The sequence below is a fragment of the Trichinella spiralis genome, assembly GCF_000181795.1.
Source record: "Trichinella spiralis strain ISS 195 chromosome Unknown Scfld9, whole genome shotgun sequence".
NCBI classification, from domain to species: Eukaryota; Metazoa; Nematoda; class Enoplea; order Trichinellida; family Trichinellidae; genus Trichinella; species Trichinella spiralis.
The window spans coordinates 6,872,211-6,890,367 of NW_003526948.1; the positions used below are offsets into that span (position 1 = coordinate 6,872,211).

At 33.5% G+C, this 18,157-nt stretch overlaps 4 protein-coding genes across 4 annotated transcripts; 3 read left to right on the top strand and 1 right to left on the bottom strand.

Moving 5' to 3' along the window:
• The first annotated feature begins 487 nt into the window (after window positions 1-487).
• On the top strand, window positions 488-3,566 carry Tsp_10281 (putative HEAT protein). Its single transcript, XM_003372473.1, has 12 exons — window positions 488-588; window positions 650-797; window positions 863-1,030; window positions 1,129-1,191; window positions 1,545-1,761; window positions 1,848-1,982; window positions 2,045-2,114; window positions 2,198-2,390; window positions 2,438-2,646; window positions 2,715-2,898; window positions 3,053-3,163; window positions 3,378-3,566. The coding sequence occupies exons 1-12, from the start codon at window positions 488-490 to the stop codon at window positions 3,564-3,566; spliced, it is 1,788 nt and encodes a 595-aa protein (XP_003372521.1).
• Window positions 3,567-6,230: 2,664 nt separating this feature from the next.
• Window positions 6,231-9,454, bottom strand: Tsp_10282 (putative arylsulfatase). The gene is made up of 11 exons (XM_003372474.1): window positions 9,328-9,454; window positions 8,967-9,139; window positions 8,647-8,862; window positions 8,404-8,589; window positions 8,224-8,350; window positions 7,953-8,165; window positions 7,755-7,845; window positions 7,285-7,692; window positions 7,059-7,229; window positions 6,740-6,986; window positions 6,231-6,581 (listed from the first exon to the last, which is right to left on the bottom strand). Exons 1-11 carry the CDS (start codon window positions 9,452-9,454, stop codon window positions 6,231-6,233), a joined length of 2,310 nt encoding a protein of 769 aa, XP_003372522.1.
• Window positions 9,455-11,352: 1,898 nt separating this feature from the next.
• On the top strand, window positions 11,353-15,064 carry Tsp_10283 (putative acyl-CoA dehydrogenase, C- domain protein). Its single transcript, XM_003372475.1, has 15 exons — window positions 11,353-11,419; window positions 11,934-12,028; window positions 12,087-12,224; window positions 12,322-12,525; window positions 12,619-12,754; window positions 12,810-12,904; window positions 12,993-13,170; window positions 13,284-13,387; window positions 13,500-13,604; window positions 13,737-13,829; window positions 13,881-13,943; window positions 14,214-14,311; window positions 14,458-14,530; window positions 14,633-14,890; window positions 14,921-15,064. The coding sequence occupies exons 1-15, from the start codon at window positions 11,353-11,355 to the stop codon at window positions 15,062-15,064; spliced, it is 1,851 nt and encodes a 616-aa protein (XP_003372523.1).
• A 2,205-nt stretch (window positions 15,065-17,269) lies between these two features.
• Window positions 17,270-18,135, top strand: Tsp_10284 (hypothetical protein; the record flags this gene model as incomplete). The annotated part of the gene is made up of 2 exons (XM_003372476.1): window positions 17,270-17,344; window positions 17,980-18,135. Coding segments are annotated over exons 1-2 (231 nt in total), but the record flags the coding sequence as incomplete, so codon positions are not given.
• Between the last annotated feature and the right edge of the window lie 22 nt (window positions 18,136-18,157).

Consider the following 18,157-nt stretch of genomic DNA (forward strand, 5'->3'; position numbering starts at 1 on the left):
GGAACTATATCATCAAATTATATCGAAAATTTACCTAGTTATAAACCCCCTTTCTCTGCGCCCGATGTTGCATGTTATATATATAAATTGTTAGAAAGAGTATTGTTGGATATTGTGAAAATTATGCAACTAGAGTAGGGTTGATTTGAGTTGCAATTGAACATTTAGCTTAGTAGATTAATGAAATTGTACTTTTCGTTGCAGATGAATTTGTTGTGGAAAGCGCAATAAATACATCAAAAATAAATTATGTATATCTAAAATTTTACAAATGTTGTTGGTCAATTTTATCAGTTACTGTAAGTTGTGATTTTCAGGTAATATTATGGGCTGTTTAAGAACATTATTTATTGAATCGTTAAATTGATTATTAATAATTTACTTGTAGTTTTGAAATTTATTTTAAATAAAATCCAACAAATTTTTGAATAAAAATTTGAATTGTTATTATTAAAGTTTGCTTGTTTGTTTGTTTGTAGTTGAAATTATGAGTGATAATCCAAGCAGCATTTTGTCCACTTCTTTGGTACGACATCTTACGGATAAAATTTACGAAAAGCGCAAAGTTGGTGCTCTTGAACTGCAAAAGTAATCATCCTTTGTTCATGTCGCATTGTTATCATTTTCATTGACAGATGAAACTTTGAAGGCTAGTTGTGGATTATATTAATCAAAATCAAATGGAACAAGTTGAGAAGATTATCACGATTTTGAACGGTTACGTGCGTGCGTTGAATCCTCATACTAGAAAAGGTGGACTTTTGGGTCTTGCTGCTGTTGCAATTGCTTTAGGAAAGGTAAGCTTTAGGTTATTTGTTCTACGTTTGGTTGAATTACTTTAACGAATGAATGTCTGTTTTAGCATTCGGAAAAATATTCAAATGTTTTATTGGTTCCAGTTTTGGAATGTTTGCAAGACATTGACACCCGTGTTCGTTATTACGCTTGTGAAGCATCTTATAACATTATCAAAATTGCCAGAGAAACAGCTTTGCTTCAATTTTCTGTCCTATTTGACGCGTTGTGCAAAGTATGATATTTTTATATTTATTTGATCACATCAATTATTCTTGTATGATAAAGAGGACAGTGGATTTGTGATTTCAATTTTACACTACATTTTTTCAGCTAGCCGCAGATCCGGATAAGAATACGCGTAGTGGTGCTGAATTAATGGAACGTCAATTGAAAGTATATATTTTTGAAGCATCGTAATTTGGTTATGTATTTTTTGATCAAAAAAAGAAAACAAATAAACCAGTGATACTAATAAGAGTTGTAAACATTTCATTGTAATTGGAATAAATTGATTTGCAAATTTTTCAATTTCAATGTTTGCAATGTTTGTTTCTCATTTTTTTCAGGATATTGCAATTCATTGCAATAAATTTGATGTATTCGAATTCGTATGTTTGCTGCGTGAAAGAATTTACGCGAAAAATTCATTCGTTCGACGTTATTTGATTTCATGGGTTTGGAACAATTTGTGAAAATGTGTTGTTTGGCTTATTGATAGCAATTTTTGTTTTTTGTTTTTTTTGCAGGTTCACGATTTGCAAAGTCAACCGAATATTAACCTTTTGCAGTATTTGCCGGAAATTTTGGATGGTCTTTTTCAAATTTTGACCGAACCGACGCCGAAAATTCGCGAAGCGTGCGAAGTAGTGTTGGGTCAATTTCTGCGGGAAATAATTCAAAAGCCTGAAGCGGCCGATCTCGAGCACATGGTCAACGTGCTTATAGTTCACGCTCAGTCGAATGGTCAGTTGATTGTATTATGTATTATTATTATTATTATTAAAAAAATATATTTATTCATTTCCTCGATTAATCATCATCATATCAAGATTGTTTTGCCAAATACAATGCGCTGATGTGGTTGCATGAATTTTTGAAATTGGACGGCTCCAGAATGAAAAGCTTTTTACCGGGTTATGTATTGGTCACGTTGCCATGCTTGGCTTATGCTGAAAGCGACTCGGGTAAATTTTTGTCGAACGAATTTTAATCTGTGCCACGCGAATTTATTTTCATTTCAATCAAGATATTCTCCAAGTATCACGTCGTATCAATACTGGCTTGATGACGCTTGTCAGCAGTGAAAAGTCTGATCAGTGAGAAATTGTTGCTTGTTGTTTTTATTTTATGGTTCAAAATAAAAATAAATTTATGTAATAATTTTTTTAATTTTTTAAAGCAGTAGTTCATTTGAATTGTCCGCTATGGTCGAAGTGTTGTTACCAAGTTTGAACGACGGCGAAGTGTCGAGTAAAATAGCCGCACTGAAGTGGATTCACTATTTGTACGAGGCAATGTCGGATAAATTTTTCATTTACATGGAAGAGCTGTTTCCTTGTTTGCTCCGGCTTTTGTCCGACCCATCTGATGAAGTATACAATTTTTTATTAAATCATTTTTTCCCTGTTCTTCATTCAAGGTTGTCGCTTTGGACGTTACTGTACTGTCGGATCTTTGTACCGGCAAAGAAGGCTACAATACGACGGTGGAAAAATTCGGCTTACCGGCTGGCAGTGTGAGACAATTGAAAGCCGTATCACCGTATTTTGTTCACATCATGAAAAGCCTTCTGGACGAATTTCGCAGCGATTGTTCATTTTTGCACGATCGTGGCACTTTTATAATCAGGTAGATATTAATTTTTTTTAAATATTAAATTAAATTTCGCTTTGAATTTTGTACAATTTTTATTTCAGACAGTTGTGCAGCGTTTTGAATGTTGAAGATGTATTTCACACTTTGGCAGTACTTTTGAACGTGGAACAAGATTTGGACTATGTTTCCAGAGTTGTTCAAATTCTCAATTCGATTTTTCTCACTGCACCTGAACTTTTTTCACTGCGAAACAAACTGAAAGACATGCCAGTTCATGACGAATCAGTATGAGCAATTCTTTTCACTTTATAATTTTTCTACAATATTTGTGATACTTAACAAAAATTTTAAACAGTTCACATTAAATCACTGTGAATAAAGTGAATATTTATTTCAATTAGTATAATTTATTATTATGTATTTTTTTAAAGAATGATAGAAATTTGTTCTCGTCGTTGTATCTCTGTTGGGCACATCAGCCGGTCGCGTTGTTGGCATTGTGTTTGATAGCGAGGAAGTACAAGCACGCGGCGAATATTGTCCATCATTTGTATTTGTTCAAATTTTATTGTTATTTTTTTTGTTTTGCAAAAAATATTTTTCAAAACAATTTAATAATAATGCAAAGTTGTATATGTTTTTAGCTCGGAATTGGAAGTGAATGCAGATTTGCTGGTTGAAATTGACAAATTGATTCAGCTGATTGAATCGCCAATATTCACTTGTATTGCTGATTGATGATTGTTTTTCAATAATATTCGCAGTTGTCATTTCCAATTGTAGCTCTTCGTTTGCATTTGTTGGATCCGAGATACCAGGCGGATTTGGCGACTGTACTGTACGGTTTGTTGATGCTGTTGCCGCAGACGGAGGCATTTTTGATTTTGAAACGACGCCTACAATGCATGCCAACAACTTTAAATTTTGGCATGCACTGTTCTGATCAGCTGTGAGATTTTTATTTTTATTATTTTTTTACACCCTCCCCCTCCCTCCTACTTCATACATCGAGTATTCAGGAAAGCGAACGAAAAATCGAGCTTGGATCAAAATGCAGAGGCGTGTGTTTTCAGAGAATTGATGGAACACTTCATTCTCATACAACAGAAACACAGAGAATACAACACTGGAAAATTGAAATTAAAAATGAGAGAACCGTTTTAAAAGAACCACCCGGCTAATTTGTGTACAACATTGTTCTTTTTTTCATTTTTTGTCATTTTTTATTCACAACTTTACGTTTGAATTTTTGTTCCATTGATGCTTTTGTATTGGTGTAAATTTGTTGATTTTAGACATTTTTCATCGTGACATTCATCAGTTGAGAAATCATTTTCAAACCAATAAATGCAATCATAAAATCAAAAATCTGAGCATCATATTCAGCTGTGAACAATCAATCAATCGCGGTACACGCACTTCAACTGCAACTGCACAATGGAAAATATTCAATTTATTACCATTTTTCGTATGCGCCATAATTTTACCTGCAAATTGTACATTACTCCCTACTGTACTGTACCGTACTGTACTGTACTGTACTGCTGTTATTTTTTGTGATGGTGATTTGAGAATGTGAAAATGAAAATCTTCTCAAAGTGGAGGATATTTTCCAAGCGCAAAGTTTATAAATTATTTTTTTCACCAAATTTATTCCGCTAAAGTTATTTATTCAACATCTGATTATCTCGATGCAAACAAAAATATGAATAAGTATTTTCCTATAAAAAGCATTGAAACCGGTATGCATTTTTTTATACTTCTCTTCGCAGCAACTTTTATTGACAAGCTTTATTTATGAAAGCTAACTTTTTGTCATCTTGTTATTCATTTTTGTGCTGTAATTTAGTGTGTCAACGTGTCACAAAAGATTTCATTTTTGCTCACCAACGGTGGATCAGAAATTGATGAAGTTTGTTAGCCGCCAGAAGGTATTGTTCATGTCAATCACAGGAGTATACAATTTTTTATTGTGCTTTGAAAATATTTATCAAATACTTTTAAATGTAGCCTAATTTTTTATTTACTGTAGTACAGTTGGAGTCCCTGATGGGTTGTTTACAAAATTTGTTGTACTGTTTTGGTAAATAATTTGGGACGTGAATGTGAACACGACCTGTGTATTCTACAGACATGATAGTAGGTCAGTTAATTTTATTACTGATAGCTTATGATAGATATGATATCAAATATGATGGCAATAATGTGAAATGTCAGCAGAGCGTAATTATTAAGCATCAATTGATGATTTCTAATTAGTATTCTTACCGTTTGCTCGAATATATACTGCCTATGCTGTTTTGTAGTTGATATACAATTTGAATCGGCATAATTATGAAGCAAATTTTATTTGATGAACATGTAGTTTTTTTATCGTATCGTAATTTTGTTTTCTTTTAATTCTTTTTCATTGCAATGCGTTTCAGATTGATTTCTGTTGGTTCGAGAAAAATGTTGCTTTCAAAAAAGGAAACTGCCTGGTATGGAATGTGAAATTTCAAATTGTATGCATTGAAAATTGTTGCTGTTGTTTCGGATAACAAGCTGCTTATCAAATTCCACGACTGCATGACAGCACGCTAAAGTAGAAAAATTACTTTTGATTCCAGTGATTTTTGCAGCAATTGCCGTTTATTGTGCCGTTGTGAAATTGTAATCGGGCAGCGCATCCGATTGACAGTTTCACGCATGGTGATGGAATGTTTTGTGAAAGCTGTATACGTCGTATTGGTTGGTTATATTAAAATTTTTCATTTGCAATCAATGAAATTTGACTTCTTTACTTCCGTTTAACAAGATTTCAATATTCAGTGGATTTTCTCTGCAGGCAGAGAGAGAGAGAGATGGAGGAAAATTCAAAATGCTTTTTGCTGATGTGTTTGTTGAAGTACGCTTTGCATCATCGCTTGATTAGTCAACAAATGTTCCTTTTATTCTTTTAAAGGGTAGATGGAATGCTTGAAGTTTACAACCTGACCGCTAGCGGCACATCGTTGCGAAGTTAAATTAGCAAAAGTAATGAAAATGTACACGTTCATTGTACTTTTTAAAAAAGTTGCTCTTCAATTTCCAGATGCAGCAGTGAAAGAAAGGATAACATTGTATGAATATTCTGGTTTTACAAAGTTTCACAAAGAATGGTCGTACATTGCTGCACATTGTAATTGTAAGTGGATTTTCGGTGTGGATTTCTTTTTTGTCAATTACTGGAGCAGTACGATACGTCGACATGAACAACAACTGTCAATGTGTGAAAACAGTAATACAGTGAGTAATTTTGATCTTTTTTGTTAAACAATTTTACTATCACTTCCACAGTACGACGACAGATTATCAAGACGAGTTACGTGGGAAACATTTTCATTTTCTAAATTTGAAACGATGCTTGTTTGACTGCTGTGGAATGAATTTGTATATATTTGCCCGTATTGTTACTTAAACAGACGGCATCCCCTATTATTATAATTGGAGTTCTGTCTAAGCTGTTTTAAAATTTGTTCGTACGTGCGAAACTGTATCATAATAATATATTCCTCCACCATTTTATTACCATCATTCGTATAAACTACTGCCAGCTACTAAGAATCACATAATTCACACGATTTTTTTTCAAAACATCAAGGGTATACGGAGTAGCTGACAACCATGGATAACACCAAGCAAATGGTGTTCTCAATTGCAAGATAAAATAATTTCGGTGCAAAAACACTCCAAATAAACAAGTGATGACGCAGATAGGTGACGACAATCAAGTAGAATAACAACGGCACGACGTGGAGCCACACAATTATCGGCAGCGCATACATCCTTTGTGATTTGTTCAGCGCTCTGTAGAACCAACTCCACATTGTTGCCGGACCAAGGAATGTGTGCACCAACAGCAAAGTCCCATTAATAATCGGAAAGTAGTTCTTCACGCCTGTGAACGCTGCGGAGACATTCAACGTTGAGAGAGTATTCATATTACCCTGAAATAACAAGGCAAATTTTGTTCAATAATTTCCAATAACTAAACTCATAATAACATATTCACAGATGATGGTCGTTTTACGAGAAAAAAAATAGTACTACAATTTGAAGAATATTAGTGAAATTCTTTTCGAACTGAAAGTGCTGAATATTTTACCAATGCAAAGAAGGAATAGCGGGCAAAAATGTGGTATAACACAATTCGAAAATCAGTCGGCCGGTTCATCATATTCAGCGTTACAGATAGCATCACTTCTTCGAGCAACAAAAGAATGTAGACACTTATGTACGTCACATTGAGAAGCACACATGCCATCAACAGTAGGCAGATTGCGACTGAAGACGCGGAACCTTCCAACAACAGGAATGACATGCACATGCCATAAACTATGTGCGCTGGAGTGCTAAAATATAATTTCAATTACCCAAATGATAGATACAAATGAAAGCAATGAAGCAACTTCAAATATTATTACTAGTTTAGATAACCAAACGTGACAAACAGCCGGTGCAAAGCAGTGCAGATGAAGCCGAATATAATCAGAATTCGTCTGTTGAATAAATGCGAGTAATACAGCTTCATTCGCAAAATAAGCAAACCCGCACAGAGGGCAGGAAGTGCCATTTGCATGGTAATGCTAGTGAAGCTGAAACAGACCAACATTTACAATGCACATAAACATGTGAAAGCATAATTAGTACCATGGCCACAATCCGAAATATTTTTCCGCTTGTGCATGTTTCGCATCATTTACTACATGTTCAATGCCGCGATTCAGAGTCAGTAAAATTGCAATGTATATAACTGTAAAGACCATGCGCCTCTTGATCGCATCCACAAACAAGTCGAACGCCACCACGAAGACGAATGAATATTTCCAAACGTACAATTCATTCTCGATGTAACTACTGGACGCCAAAGAAACGCTCTGAGCCAGGAGGAACGCAAGAACTAGCGAACTTGTCGGTTGAATACACTGAATACCGAATATACAAATGCACAACAGAAAAACACTGCTCAACATTCCAAAAATTGGCATCACCATCCAGAATAAATTGAATGAAGAATCGCTTTGTTGACTGCGCTGTCTGATGTTGTGGTAAAGTCCCCTTAAAAACATAGTCACCCTTTGGAACAGAACATCAACAGATGCGCACATAATAAACCTTACAGTAAATTTTTACGCATTCTTTCATTGCAATCTTCCAGTGGACAACCTCGTGAATCGGCAGGACATTCTTTTGCACCGGACGTGATCGCATCTAAAATACATTTGTGTGTGCATTGGGGTTATTTACGTGCAATATTGCACACAGAACTGTAAAACTGCGCAGAGAAAAAAAGAGGAGAAATAATGTGCAATGTTTACCGGAAATATTTTTCTGAAACTGTGCTTGGCTGACTGTCTGCAGTTGGCAAAGGTTGAGAAGATATGCTAGGCAGATATCATTTTTAGTTGGCATTAATTGATCTATCAATTCGGGAAGAAGAAACCCAACACTGGAGGTAGGAATAGGCAGTTTGAATAGTATCGCTAAAGTTGATGCCAAATCAACTTGTCTGACCACTTTGGATATGCTTTCTGGAATGGGATGAAATGAATTACAAATTTAAATTTCCACACTAAAATCAATACTTACTTGCGGATAATTTAGGGCTAAGAAACAAAAGAGGAACGTGAATTTCTAAGTCACTGGCATCGCCGTGACTTCCTCCATCACTCATTCCATGATCAGCAGTAATCACGATCAAAAACTTGCTGCTTTTCTGAAAATCATCATTTCATTTTAATAAATCACTTCAGCACTAATATTACTTACCTGATTTAGAGCTTTATAAATTTTTTTTGCAATCAAATCCATTTCTTCAAGTTTCACTGGAATTAATGGAGATTTGTCACCGAGCGAATGACCAATATGATCCAAACCAAGGTAGTGCAAAATCATCAGAGACCAATCATCATTCGCCATTTCAAAATCAATCCACCGACTCACATTATTATCAACCTAAAATTAATTTTTTAACAAAAGTGAACTGACACTGAACGTGAAAAAGTGAAATACCTCCTTGAAATCACCAACGATCAACGACGTTGTTCCGTCGGATCTCAGAAAACTTCTTGGAAACAGCCGAATCCATGTTTCATCACCGTAAAAGACAACATTGTTTCCTGCTGCTTTCAATCTTGCGATGATATTGTCCTTGTCAAATTTGTATTCAGTGCTGCCGATGTTGTACAACAAATCTATATATGATGGTATGCTACCTGATATCAGAGTCTAAATGAAAGAGATGGACAATTTGAATTTTCTAAAGCTTTTGAAAAGAGTTAAAAATAAAACTGCACTTTTATGCGAGGTAGAGTCACAGTTGGCATGTGTACTTTAGCAGTGTAAGACAGTCCACCTTTTTGTTTCATCATGCTGGTAATAAATGGAAAGCTTTTTGGTTGAGACTTGAAAAATTCTTCTCGAAAAGCGTCGACCACTATCAGCACAACCTTGTCAACAGCCCGATCAGAAATTTTGTTCACCGAAATTTTCCCGCAAATGTGATCTAAAAGCAGGAAAGTTCATTTAAATTAAAAAAAGAAGTCTAAAAATCTGAAATAGTCTTATGATTCTCTACAACAAAATGTTGAAGAAATTTCTCACATGTCACATTACTAAATATTACATTAAATGCGTTCATTCGTCAAACCGAATCGTGAATACTTTAATCTGTTAATTAATTAATTATTTAACCTTTTTCAAAATCATTGACCGATTCTCGCGTTCCATCAAATCGAACTTTCAGGAACTCCAACATGAAAGCTGCCAAACTTATCAAAGCTATGATGCAAGATATTCGAAAACAAATGGCCAGTTTCATTGTATACCTAGAAATAAAACAATTTAATCGAATACTTTGTGATATTTCCATTAAAAAAGCAAATCAGATCGAAGAATATTGACGTCAACTTTCTTCTGTTTATTGACATGCACATGATTTGACTTCATCGATAATAAACAGTGAAATATCTTGAAAGTAATTAATATCGTCAACTTCACACGATTTATTATTTATTTAAAATATAAGTCGAAAAATTTTCAGAAAGCCCTGAAAACACGCATCACTCAAGTACTTGAACTGCAGAAATTAAACTACAAAAAATTTAAAAACCCTATCATACAGAAAATAAAAAAAAGTAAAACAGTACATGCCGCAAAAAATTTCGAAAATAAAAAGACAATCAGAAATTGTAACAAATAATAATAATGATGCGATGCAAGTTGAAAAGATTAAACTTGAAATACAGCGAGGGAAAAAATTTACGCAATTACTCAAAAAAATATATTATAAAGACAAAATATGAAAAATGGTGACTCACCCGCACCGGACAGAAATATGACCACGACGAAAATCGAAACGAACCTAACAGATGACTGCCAGAAAAAAAACTTTTCAAGCTACAGTATAAAAATTGTGTCAACTAAATGCAGGTTAACTGTTGATTGCAATATTTGTGATGAAAAAAGCTGAAATGCTTTGATATTTGTATAAAATAAAATTCATTCTGTCACTTTAAGAAAATGCATTTGTCTTTATGTTGTTTTTAGTTTCTTAAACAAAAGTAAATGTAAGATTGTGTTTGTTAAAAAATGCAGTGAAAATTTAAAGTTTACGCTAAAATAAGTTTAATTTAATTAAATTTTACTTTTCTTTATTTTTTCATGCTTAAATTGGAATTTTTTTAACAATTTCAGGATTATTCTATGTACATGGTACTGTATTTCAGTTGAACTTGAAAATTTCTTTACACGTGTACAAAATGTTAAGCAGCTAAAAATTTTGAAATTGTTGATATAAATTAAAATTAAAAAGTAAATTTCAATTTATTTTTTGGATAAAATGCTAAAATTACCTTTCGGAAACTTTTGACTTCAGATAATTACAGCACTTTAGACATGATCAAATGTATCACTTGTAATCACTTTTTAGGAATTTTTAACTCTTAAATTACATTTTAAAATGCAAATTTTAGTTTATTTTTATTGTATTGCATTATATAACTGAGTATAAAATCTGGAAAAGAAAGTGGCAATGTTCATGGATCAATGATTTCTTAAAGAAGCTTACTGTGGCGAAAAGCAACATTATACTTATTTAAACTATCTGAAAATTTTGGTTTTAGTTTCATTTCAAATAAAAAATTCTACTGACATGTACAATTTGACATTTTCGGGTGCATTTAGCATTCATTTTTGTAAATTGCATGATCTTTAGTAATAATAATTTTAATTTTGTAGCTTTAAAATTTAATTTCATTTATAATTGCACTAAATGTTCATAATTACTACACAAAGTTAAAAAAGTATTAAAAGATGGCTCCAATGAAAATGCTTACGTGATTATCGCTGTTTATATCGTATGCTAGTTTTAATATTTTTTGTGGTTAAAAAGAATCATGAGGTTGTGAAATTGACTTTTATTGTTGAAAACACACTATTTAAAATATTTACAAGGCGTTTTGAATTGAATTCGAAACAGTTAACAGCTTAATCTATATATATTGAAGAATTTGAAAAATATTTCATACTGTCAGATGCAACGCAAAATTGTATTTATTTGAAATTGATATGAAAAGATATAAAAATTGAATTGAATAATCTTAAAAGCAAATATGGTAATGTTAATTTTACAGAACATGAGATTCATATTTTTACAATAGTACTGTACAACTACTGTTGCGTGCAACGGTGCATTTTCAGTTAAACTGTTTTTTGAGAATGAATTCCATGGCATTTTTCGTTAAAACAATTCGAACACGAAAAGTTCTTCCACATTTTACTAGAAGTATGCAGTCTTTCTGTGGTAATAAAGTAAGTAACGAGATCGTCTTTTTTGTTGTTTGCAATATTTCAGTAAATGAATAAATAATTCTTGTTTTATTTTTCATCTAGATTGTCTAATTTTGTTAAAGCTTACAGGAATGTAAAAATTAAATTTTCGATTGATTTTAGCTTATTTTTATAAAGCAAAAAATGACGACAGCTTTAGTTCATTGAATAGCTGCTTGCATTTGTTGTACATTTATTTTTGAAATGCATGCTATGCAATTGGTAATTTTGTGGGATCACAAATTAGTGTAACTGGTGACTGTTTAGTTCAATTGCACGTGTTTCATTTTAATATTTTACGATCGAGTGCTTCTTTTGTTGTTGTATAAGTATTTTTAAACTTTTTCAATTAATTTTATTTTGTACATTTGTGTTCAATTAGCTGAGAAAGAATTATATTTTGTTGTTGCTGGTTGTTACAATGGAGACAGAATATTTGCAGTTTTTCACATTATTAATATTTCCTATAGCACATTCTGTTTCTAATGACTGTAGCATCATACAGGCCGAAATGTCTTCCGATGCAAAGATGAATAATGAGAAGAGTATTTCGAAAAAAGCAACGGTAAAAGGGAAGAAAACGATGTTTTATGTATGAATAACAATGTGCATTAATATTGAAGATTTCAAAGTCGTTTGCTATGAACATTTTCCGGGGACAGATTCAGGTGGAACAAATGTTTCCATTTCCACAAGTGCTGAACGATGAAAGCAGAGCTACGTTGGATTTGTTAGTTGAGCCGACGGAAAAATTTTTCCGCGTACGTAATTTAGATATTCGTAAATTTTTGTTCTTGTCTTTGCAATAAATGAATTGCTTTGTTGAAAATGGCAAGCTGATGGATATTATATTTTCAGGAGGTTAATGATGCGGATCGCAATGACACGTTGGCAACGATTGAACAGAGTCAATTTGACCAGTTGAGAGAACTGGGAGCTTTTGGGCTGCAAGTTCCAACCGAACTGGGTGGACTGGGTCTGTCCAATACAGAATACGCGAGATTAGTGGAAATTGTTGGTGCGCATGATCTTGGAGTTGCCATTATGCTTGGAGCTCATCAAGTGAAATACCATTTTTTTACGTTTTTGAAATTCACCCAGACCCCGCCCTGCTTTTCAATAACGTTCAGCATTTAATATTGTTTCATTTTTCAGTCGATTGGATTTAAAGCGATTCTTCTGTACGGAAATGAGAATCAAAAGCGAACATATTTGCCAGATTTGGCGTCTGGTAAAAAGATTGCCGCGTTTTGTTTGACAGAACCAAGCAGTGGCTCGGATGCAAATGCAAGTTTTGCGTTGCTTCAGATCAATTTATTTATTGGGTATTATTTTTTATATTTTAGTCAATCAAAAGTTACGCCGCGAAGTCATCAGATGGCAAGCACTACGTTTTGAATGGGAACAAAATTTGGATAAGCAACGGTGGATTTGCGGACGTGTTCACCGTTTTTGCCAAAGTGGATGATGAATTTGCATTTCATATACATTTACACCATTGTTGTGTGATTGTTGCCAAACTGTTGCAGACTTCGGTTCAAGCGAACGACGGTACAGTGAAGGATAAAGTTTCGGCGTTCATTGTCGAACGGGATTTTCAAGGGGTCACAAGTGGTCCACCAGAAAGCAAAATGGGAATCAAAGCCTCGAACACGGCCGAGGTGCACTTCAGCGACGTCAAAGTGCCAGTACAGAATTTAATTGGACGTAAGTGGTAAAATATTTATTTATTTATTTATCTGTTTCTCTTTGAAATTTATTCTAATTTCACACACATTTGTTCAAATGATGCATGAAATTCCACTTGTGTATTATTCTAGGCGAAGGAGAAGGTTTCAAAATTGCAATGAACGTTTTAAATAATGGAAGATTTGGCATGGCGGCTGCGATGAGTGGAACGATGAAATATTGCATCGGAAAAGCGGTATGTTGTGAAAAATGAATATTATTCTTAAATAAATTTGAACTTTTTTTTTCTTAATAAACAAAAGCGGGCGACTTGCAGCGATAAATTGACGGTTGTTCGAGAAATTTAGGTAGAACATGCGAAAAATAGAACTCAATTTGGTAGAGCTTTGATCGATTTTGGAGGAATTCGTGAAAAGATTGCCTCAATGATTTTACGACAATACGTAACAGAAGTAAGATAGATATTTATTATTTTTTTTCTCAGTTTATTTCTTAAATAATACAATTGTTTTGTAAAGCAACAATGAGCATTGTGTCTTTTTTTTTCAAACAGCTTTTCAATTAACAAATGTCTGCTTCTGTAGAGTATGGCTTATATGATTAGCGGTATCATGGATAAAGGATTGACAGAATTTCAAGTCGAAGCTGCAATTAGCAAAATTTATAGTTCTGTGAGCGTTTTAAAAAAATCATTTTGAACAATATGATTATTCCGTTTCTGTTTTCAGGAAGCGGCTTGGTACGTCTGCGATGAAACTATTCAAGTGCTCGGTGGAATGGGCTATATGAAAGTAATAGAATAAATATAATTCGCTGCATTAGGAAAATTGTTGCTCTTTACTGACATTTTTCCATTTCAGGAATGCGGGGTGGAAAGAGTGATGAGAGATTTGCGTATATTTCGCATTTTCGAAGGCACCAATGATATACTCCGTTTTTTTATTTCGTTAACTGGAATACAAGCAAGTTTTTAGCAGTTGGAATTTATACTTTTTTGTTTTTTTTTTCTTTATTTTTTACTGAAAAAGTTTTTCAATTTTTTGTTTGTATTTTCAATTCAGTACGCCGGTGGACATTTGCAAGAGTTGCAGCAAGCATTGAAAACACCCCTGGCTAATTATGGTCTGATTCGTGATGAAGTGATTCGCAGAGCTAAACGGTAATGCTGAATAAATAAACTTATAATTAAATGTCATGTTGAAATAAAAGAAAAAACTAAAAAAGAAAATATGAAATTTAAATCCAACAATGATAAATTATATTGTTATTGGAAAATATTTGAATGTCGATTTATTTTCTATTTAGTATTGTAAAGATCACTTCGGCAGCATCGCTTGTTGAAAATGTGCATCCAAGCTTGGCAGAATGCGCTAAGCAAGTAAATTGACATTTATTCTGATTTCATTATTTTTTTTAACAATAAATGGTACTGATTTGCATAATCTTTTTTTTGAAATTAATGAATATGTACGCGTATCAGGTAACTCATCTGGTTGAACTGTACGGCGAAGCTGTTGAATGTTTGCTGTTGAAATATGGCAAGGCGATCATCGATAAACAATTTTTGCTCATTCCACTTGCAGAAGCCGCTATGTACATTTTCGCAATGGCTGTAATCTTATCTCGAGCCTCACAAACTATTGCTGGGGGCTATTCATCTTCCGTACACGAATCCAAACTTTGTCATCTTTTCTGTTCCATTGTGAGCTGCTTGAACTGTGCCAAGAGTAAGACACCAGTTATTTGATGTGCGTTTTTTATTATTTAGGCAAAAGAAGATGTATCCCGTAGATTGTCACTTGTTGGATCGCCGAATTTTAAGGCGACTTCAGATTTGATGTCTGAAATAGCAATAGAAGTTGCAGAAAATGGTGGTTTGGTGCATAATCATCCATTGAAGCCAATTGTTTGAGAAAAATTGTGTTTTGGAGTGAAAATTTTCATACTCTCTTTGAAAGTAACACTATTTTTTATTGGTATCAGAGTATTTATTATAGTAGAGGAGGAAAGTGAATGTAGATATGTGTGAATTGAGGGACGTGAGTTTGAAAAATACTAATTAAACCAAATTAATTCAAGCATTCTTCAATTTTAGCAGAATTTCTTTTTCAATCTTGTTTCGCATTAGGAGTTCTATCAATTATTGCTTACGAAGAGCAGCAATGCGCGTTAACATTTGCTCCACTTTCATCAGAATTGACGTTTTCCATTAAAGCGCATATTTTGAACGTTCATTCCTCATTGTAGTTTTTCAAATGCGCATTTCATCATTTCATCTTATTATTAAATAATTGTTTGTTATTGAAGAATGAAGAAGAATAGAATAAAGGAAAATTATATGAAGAAATTTTGGCTGTTATTATTCTATTGAAATTTGTCATTGTTATTCTTCGAAACATTTTCGAATTGTATCCTGTTCAAGGTAATCATTTGAAATGGTTTTTTGCATATTGTAAAAACTTTTACCAGCACAAATGCTTTTTACTGAATTTGTGGGTTTAATGTAAATTTCAGAACATATAAATTCAGGCCACTATTCGGGAAGGTGTACGATCTTTGTTGTAATAGTGTGTTCGATGGTTCTCAACGAATTTATTAGAGGCTTATTGCTATAGGAGATGGATTGGTTATCAGTGGTATTTGTTTTTTGTTGCGGACGTCCAAGCGAAACCGCAACCATATTTCTTTAGGTAATACAAAATAATCCAACCAAGAGCGATGATCACTGGAGCACCAAACAACAATAATAATAAGAAAATGAAAAATTGTTGATTGATTGAGACTTGTTCGATGAAGATGCGAAGGATGCTGTGGCATCTGATTCCCTTGATTCGTTTTCAGAAATATTTCTTTATATTCTTCTAAACGTCGCTGTTTCCTACACAACAATGATTATCGTGGCGTGAAACATCGCTAGATACATTTGTATCATTTCACATTTCGTGCTATGCAGTGTTCATATGATGACTGAATGGTTAGGCCCACTCGTTTTTCATGATAGATTGTTGTCAAGTATTTTCTGAACTGACGCAGGTATTATTTACAGATATTTAATGAATGCTGTACAATCGGATCCACTGGAATACTTTTAAGTGATGTTTCCTCTTGTTCCACTTCTTAACAGCAATCCAATCACAGGGCAGTTATGTAGCATATCAGTTTTCGTGTTATGCGATGTTCATATGTTGGCTATAGAGGTGGCTCATTTTGCTCACTGTATTGATTCACTCACCATTGATTATTATGTTTTACATAAACTGACGCATTGGAGAGATATTTGATGAATTCTCACACATCTCATGCACTTGATTCATTTTCAGTAATGCTTCAAGGTGTTGTTCAGAATAACATCCATTTCTGCAAAGCAGTGATTATGCTGGTGTCAAACATCACCTGGCGTTGATATGTTACTAGATGATAATTGTTTATCAAAATTTGATTCATGACCTTATTAACATAATTAATTTACGATATAGGTCAAATTGTAGTGGTAACGTTCATTTGTTTTCCAGTACTATTTTTCTTTTTCTTAAAAACAGTTTTTACTTTTTTTTACTACTATCAACATTTTCTTTCCTTGTAAAGTGAAAACGGATTCATCATTACAAGTATTGATTTTAAAAGGTTTCATAGTTTCACATTTTATTTATTGAACAAAATTATTGCTTCAGGTGATAAACTTCATTTCTAAGTTTATTTTTTTCAAATTTAACCGTGAAAATATTTTTGGCATATCAATGTTTCACTTAAAATACGATATGTTTCTGTAACGCGAAACGCTGAACACGCAGGGGAAAATAAGCGAAAATGAATTTAATACTCTTGAGTATTTTCCTCTCTGTATATTCATTTTTATTGGTTCATTCAAGTCGATACAAACGGAATTTCATCATTGTTCAACTATACCACTAAGAAAAGTCTTTGTCGAAGCTGTGAACACACGACAGAAAACAGTGGAAAATGAAATTAACAGTCTTGAATTCTGTTTCAATAACCCTTTTCCAGCATTTCATTTTGATTTCTCATCTTCTCTATCATCGAAGATACACTATGGTTATTTGTTGTAACGCCAATTACTTTTTGCTGATGCTGACAGAGGATAAAGGATAATTCGCAAATGGCGCATGAATGTCGACCTCAGGTTGACTCACAATTCGCACCACATCGATGCAAAAGTGAGAAAACAGTAACTGTATTTTATGAAAACTTGAACATTGAAAACATTTTATAACCGACATTGAGAAATTAAGGAAGTATGGAAACTTATATTGTTGAAGATATTATTCAAGAAAGTGGTTTTCGAATTCTTTCTAAAGAGACAACTGGTTTTGCAGTATGTAATATTTCATCCGGTGCTTTCTACATTGTTTTCAGGAGTTGTCTGTTAAATGAAGGATTTTGCAACTGATCAGAGCTGGGTTTCCTTAGACTGAGCTAATTAGTAAACGGATATTGCGTGGCCTGATAACTCAAGCTATTACAGGAAACATCAAGATTGAAGTAATTGATCAAACGAGCAAAAGAATGGAAACATTCTGCATCTAGCAGTAAATACACACGACTACAACATGAAATCATTTACATTATTCAGACATTATTCAAACATACAACTGGCGGAATGTGATCAATTGAGATTGATAGGAGCAACGTTATTGAAGTGACCGTCAAGTGTAAATTGAAAATATAACAGAAAACATTAGTAGTTCATAAAAAGGAACGTTGACAACAGTATTTTAAAACTGCTTTTGTTTTAACACGCAGAAAGAAAAACTTGTTTCCTCTCAATAAAAATGCTTTTCCACTAATTTGGTGTATGGCTGTGTTAAGAGACTTGTAAACGTCGACAATGCGGATACTGTCGTCGACGTTAGCGAACCTGCGTGTCGGGTTCGAATACAGCAGTGTACGGTGGTGACGTATGTGGTGAATGTGCTTTGCCGGTGTTGTGAGTTGCCGTTATTTTGGGTGATTGTGTTCGGTCTAGTTTTGATTGTGTGTATGCGTG

Coding starts and splice junctions, on each gene's coding strand:
- Tsp_10281 (XM_003372473.1), top strand. CDS start 488: ATGAGTGATAATCCAAGCAGCATTTTGTCCACTTCTTTGGTACGACAT. Junction 1,031..1,128: donor TATTTGACGCGTTGTGCAAA/GTATGATATTTT, acceptor ACATTTTTTCAG/CTAGCCGCAGATCCGGATAA. Junction 1,192..1,544: donor TAATGGAACGTCAATTGAAA/GTATATATTTTT, acceptor TTTTTTTTGCAG/GTTCACGATTTGCAAAGTCA.
- Tsp_10282 (XM_003372474.1), bottom strand. CDS start 9,454: ATGAAACTGGCCATTTGTTTTCGAATATCTTGCATCATAGCTTTGATA. Junction 7,846..7,952: donor GTTTCAGAAAAATATTTCCG/GTAAACATTGCA, acceptor AATGTATTTTAG/ATGCGATCACGTCCGGTGCA. Junction 6,987..7,058: donor ACGTTTGGTTATCTAAACTA/GTAATAATATTT, acceptor ATTATATTTTAG/CACTCCAGCGCACATAGTTT.
- Tsp_10283 (XM_003372475.1), top strand. CDS start 11,353: ATGAATTCCATGGCATTTTTCGTTAAAACAATTCGAACACGAAAAGTT. Junction 12,526..12,618: donor TTATGCTTGGAGCTCATCAA/GTGAAATACCAT, acceptor TTCATTTTTCAG/TCGATTGGATTTAAAGCGAT. Junction 13,388..13,499: donor AATATTGCATCGGAAAAGCG/GTATGTTGTGAA, acceptor CGAGAAATTTAG/GTAGAACATGCGAAAAATAG.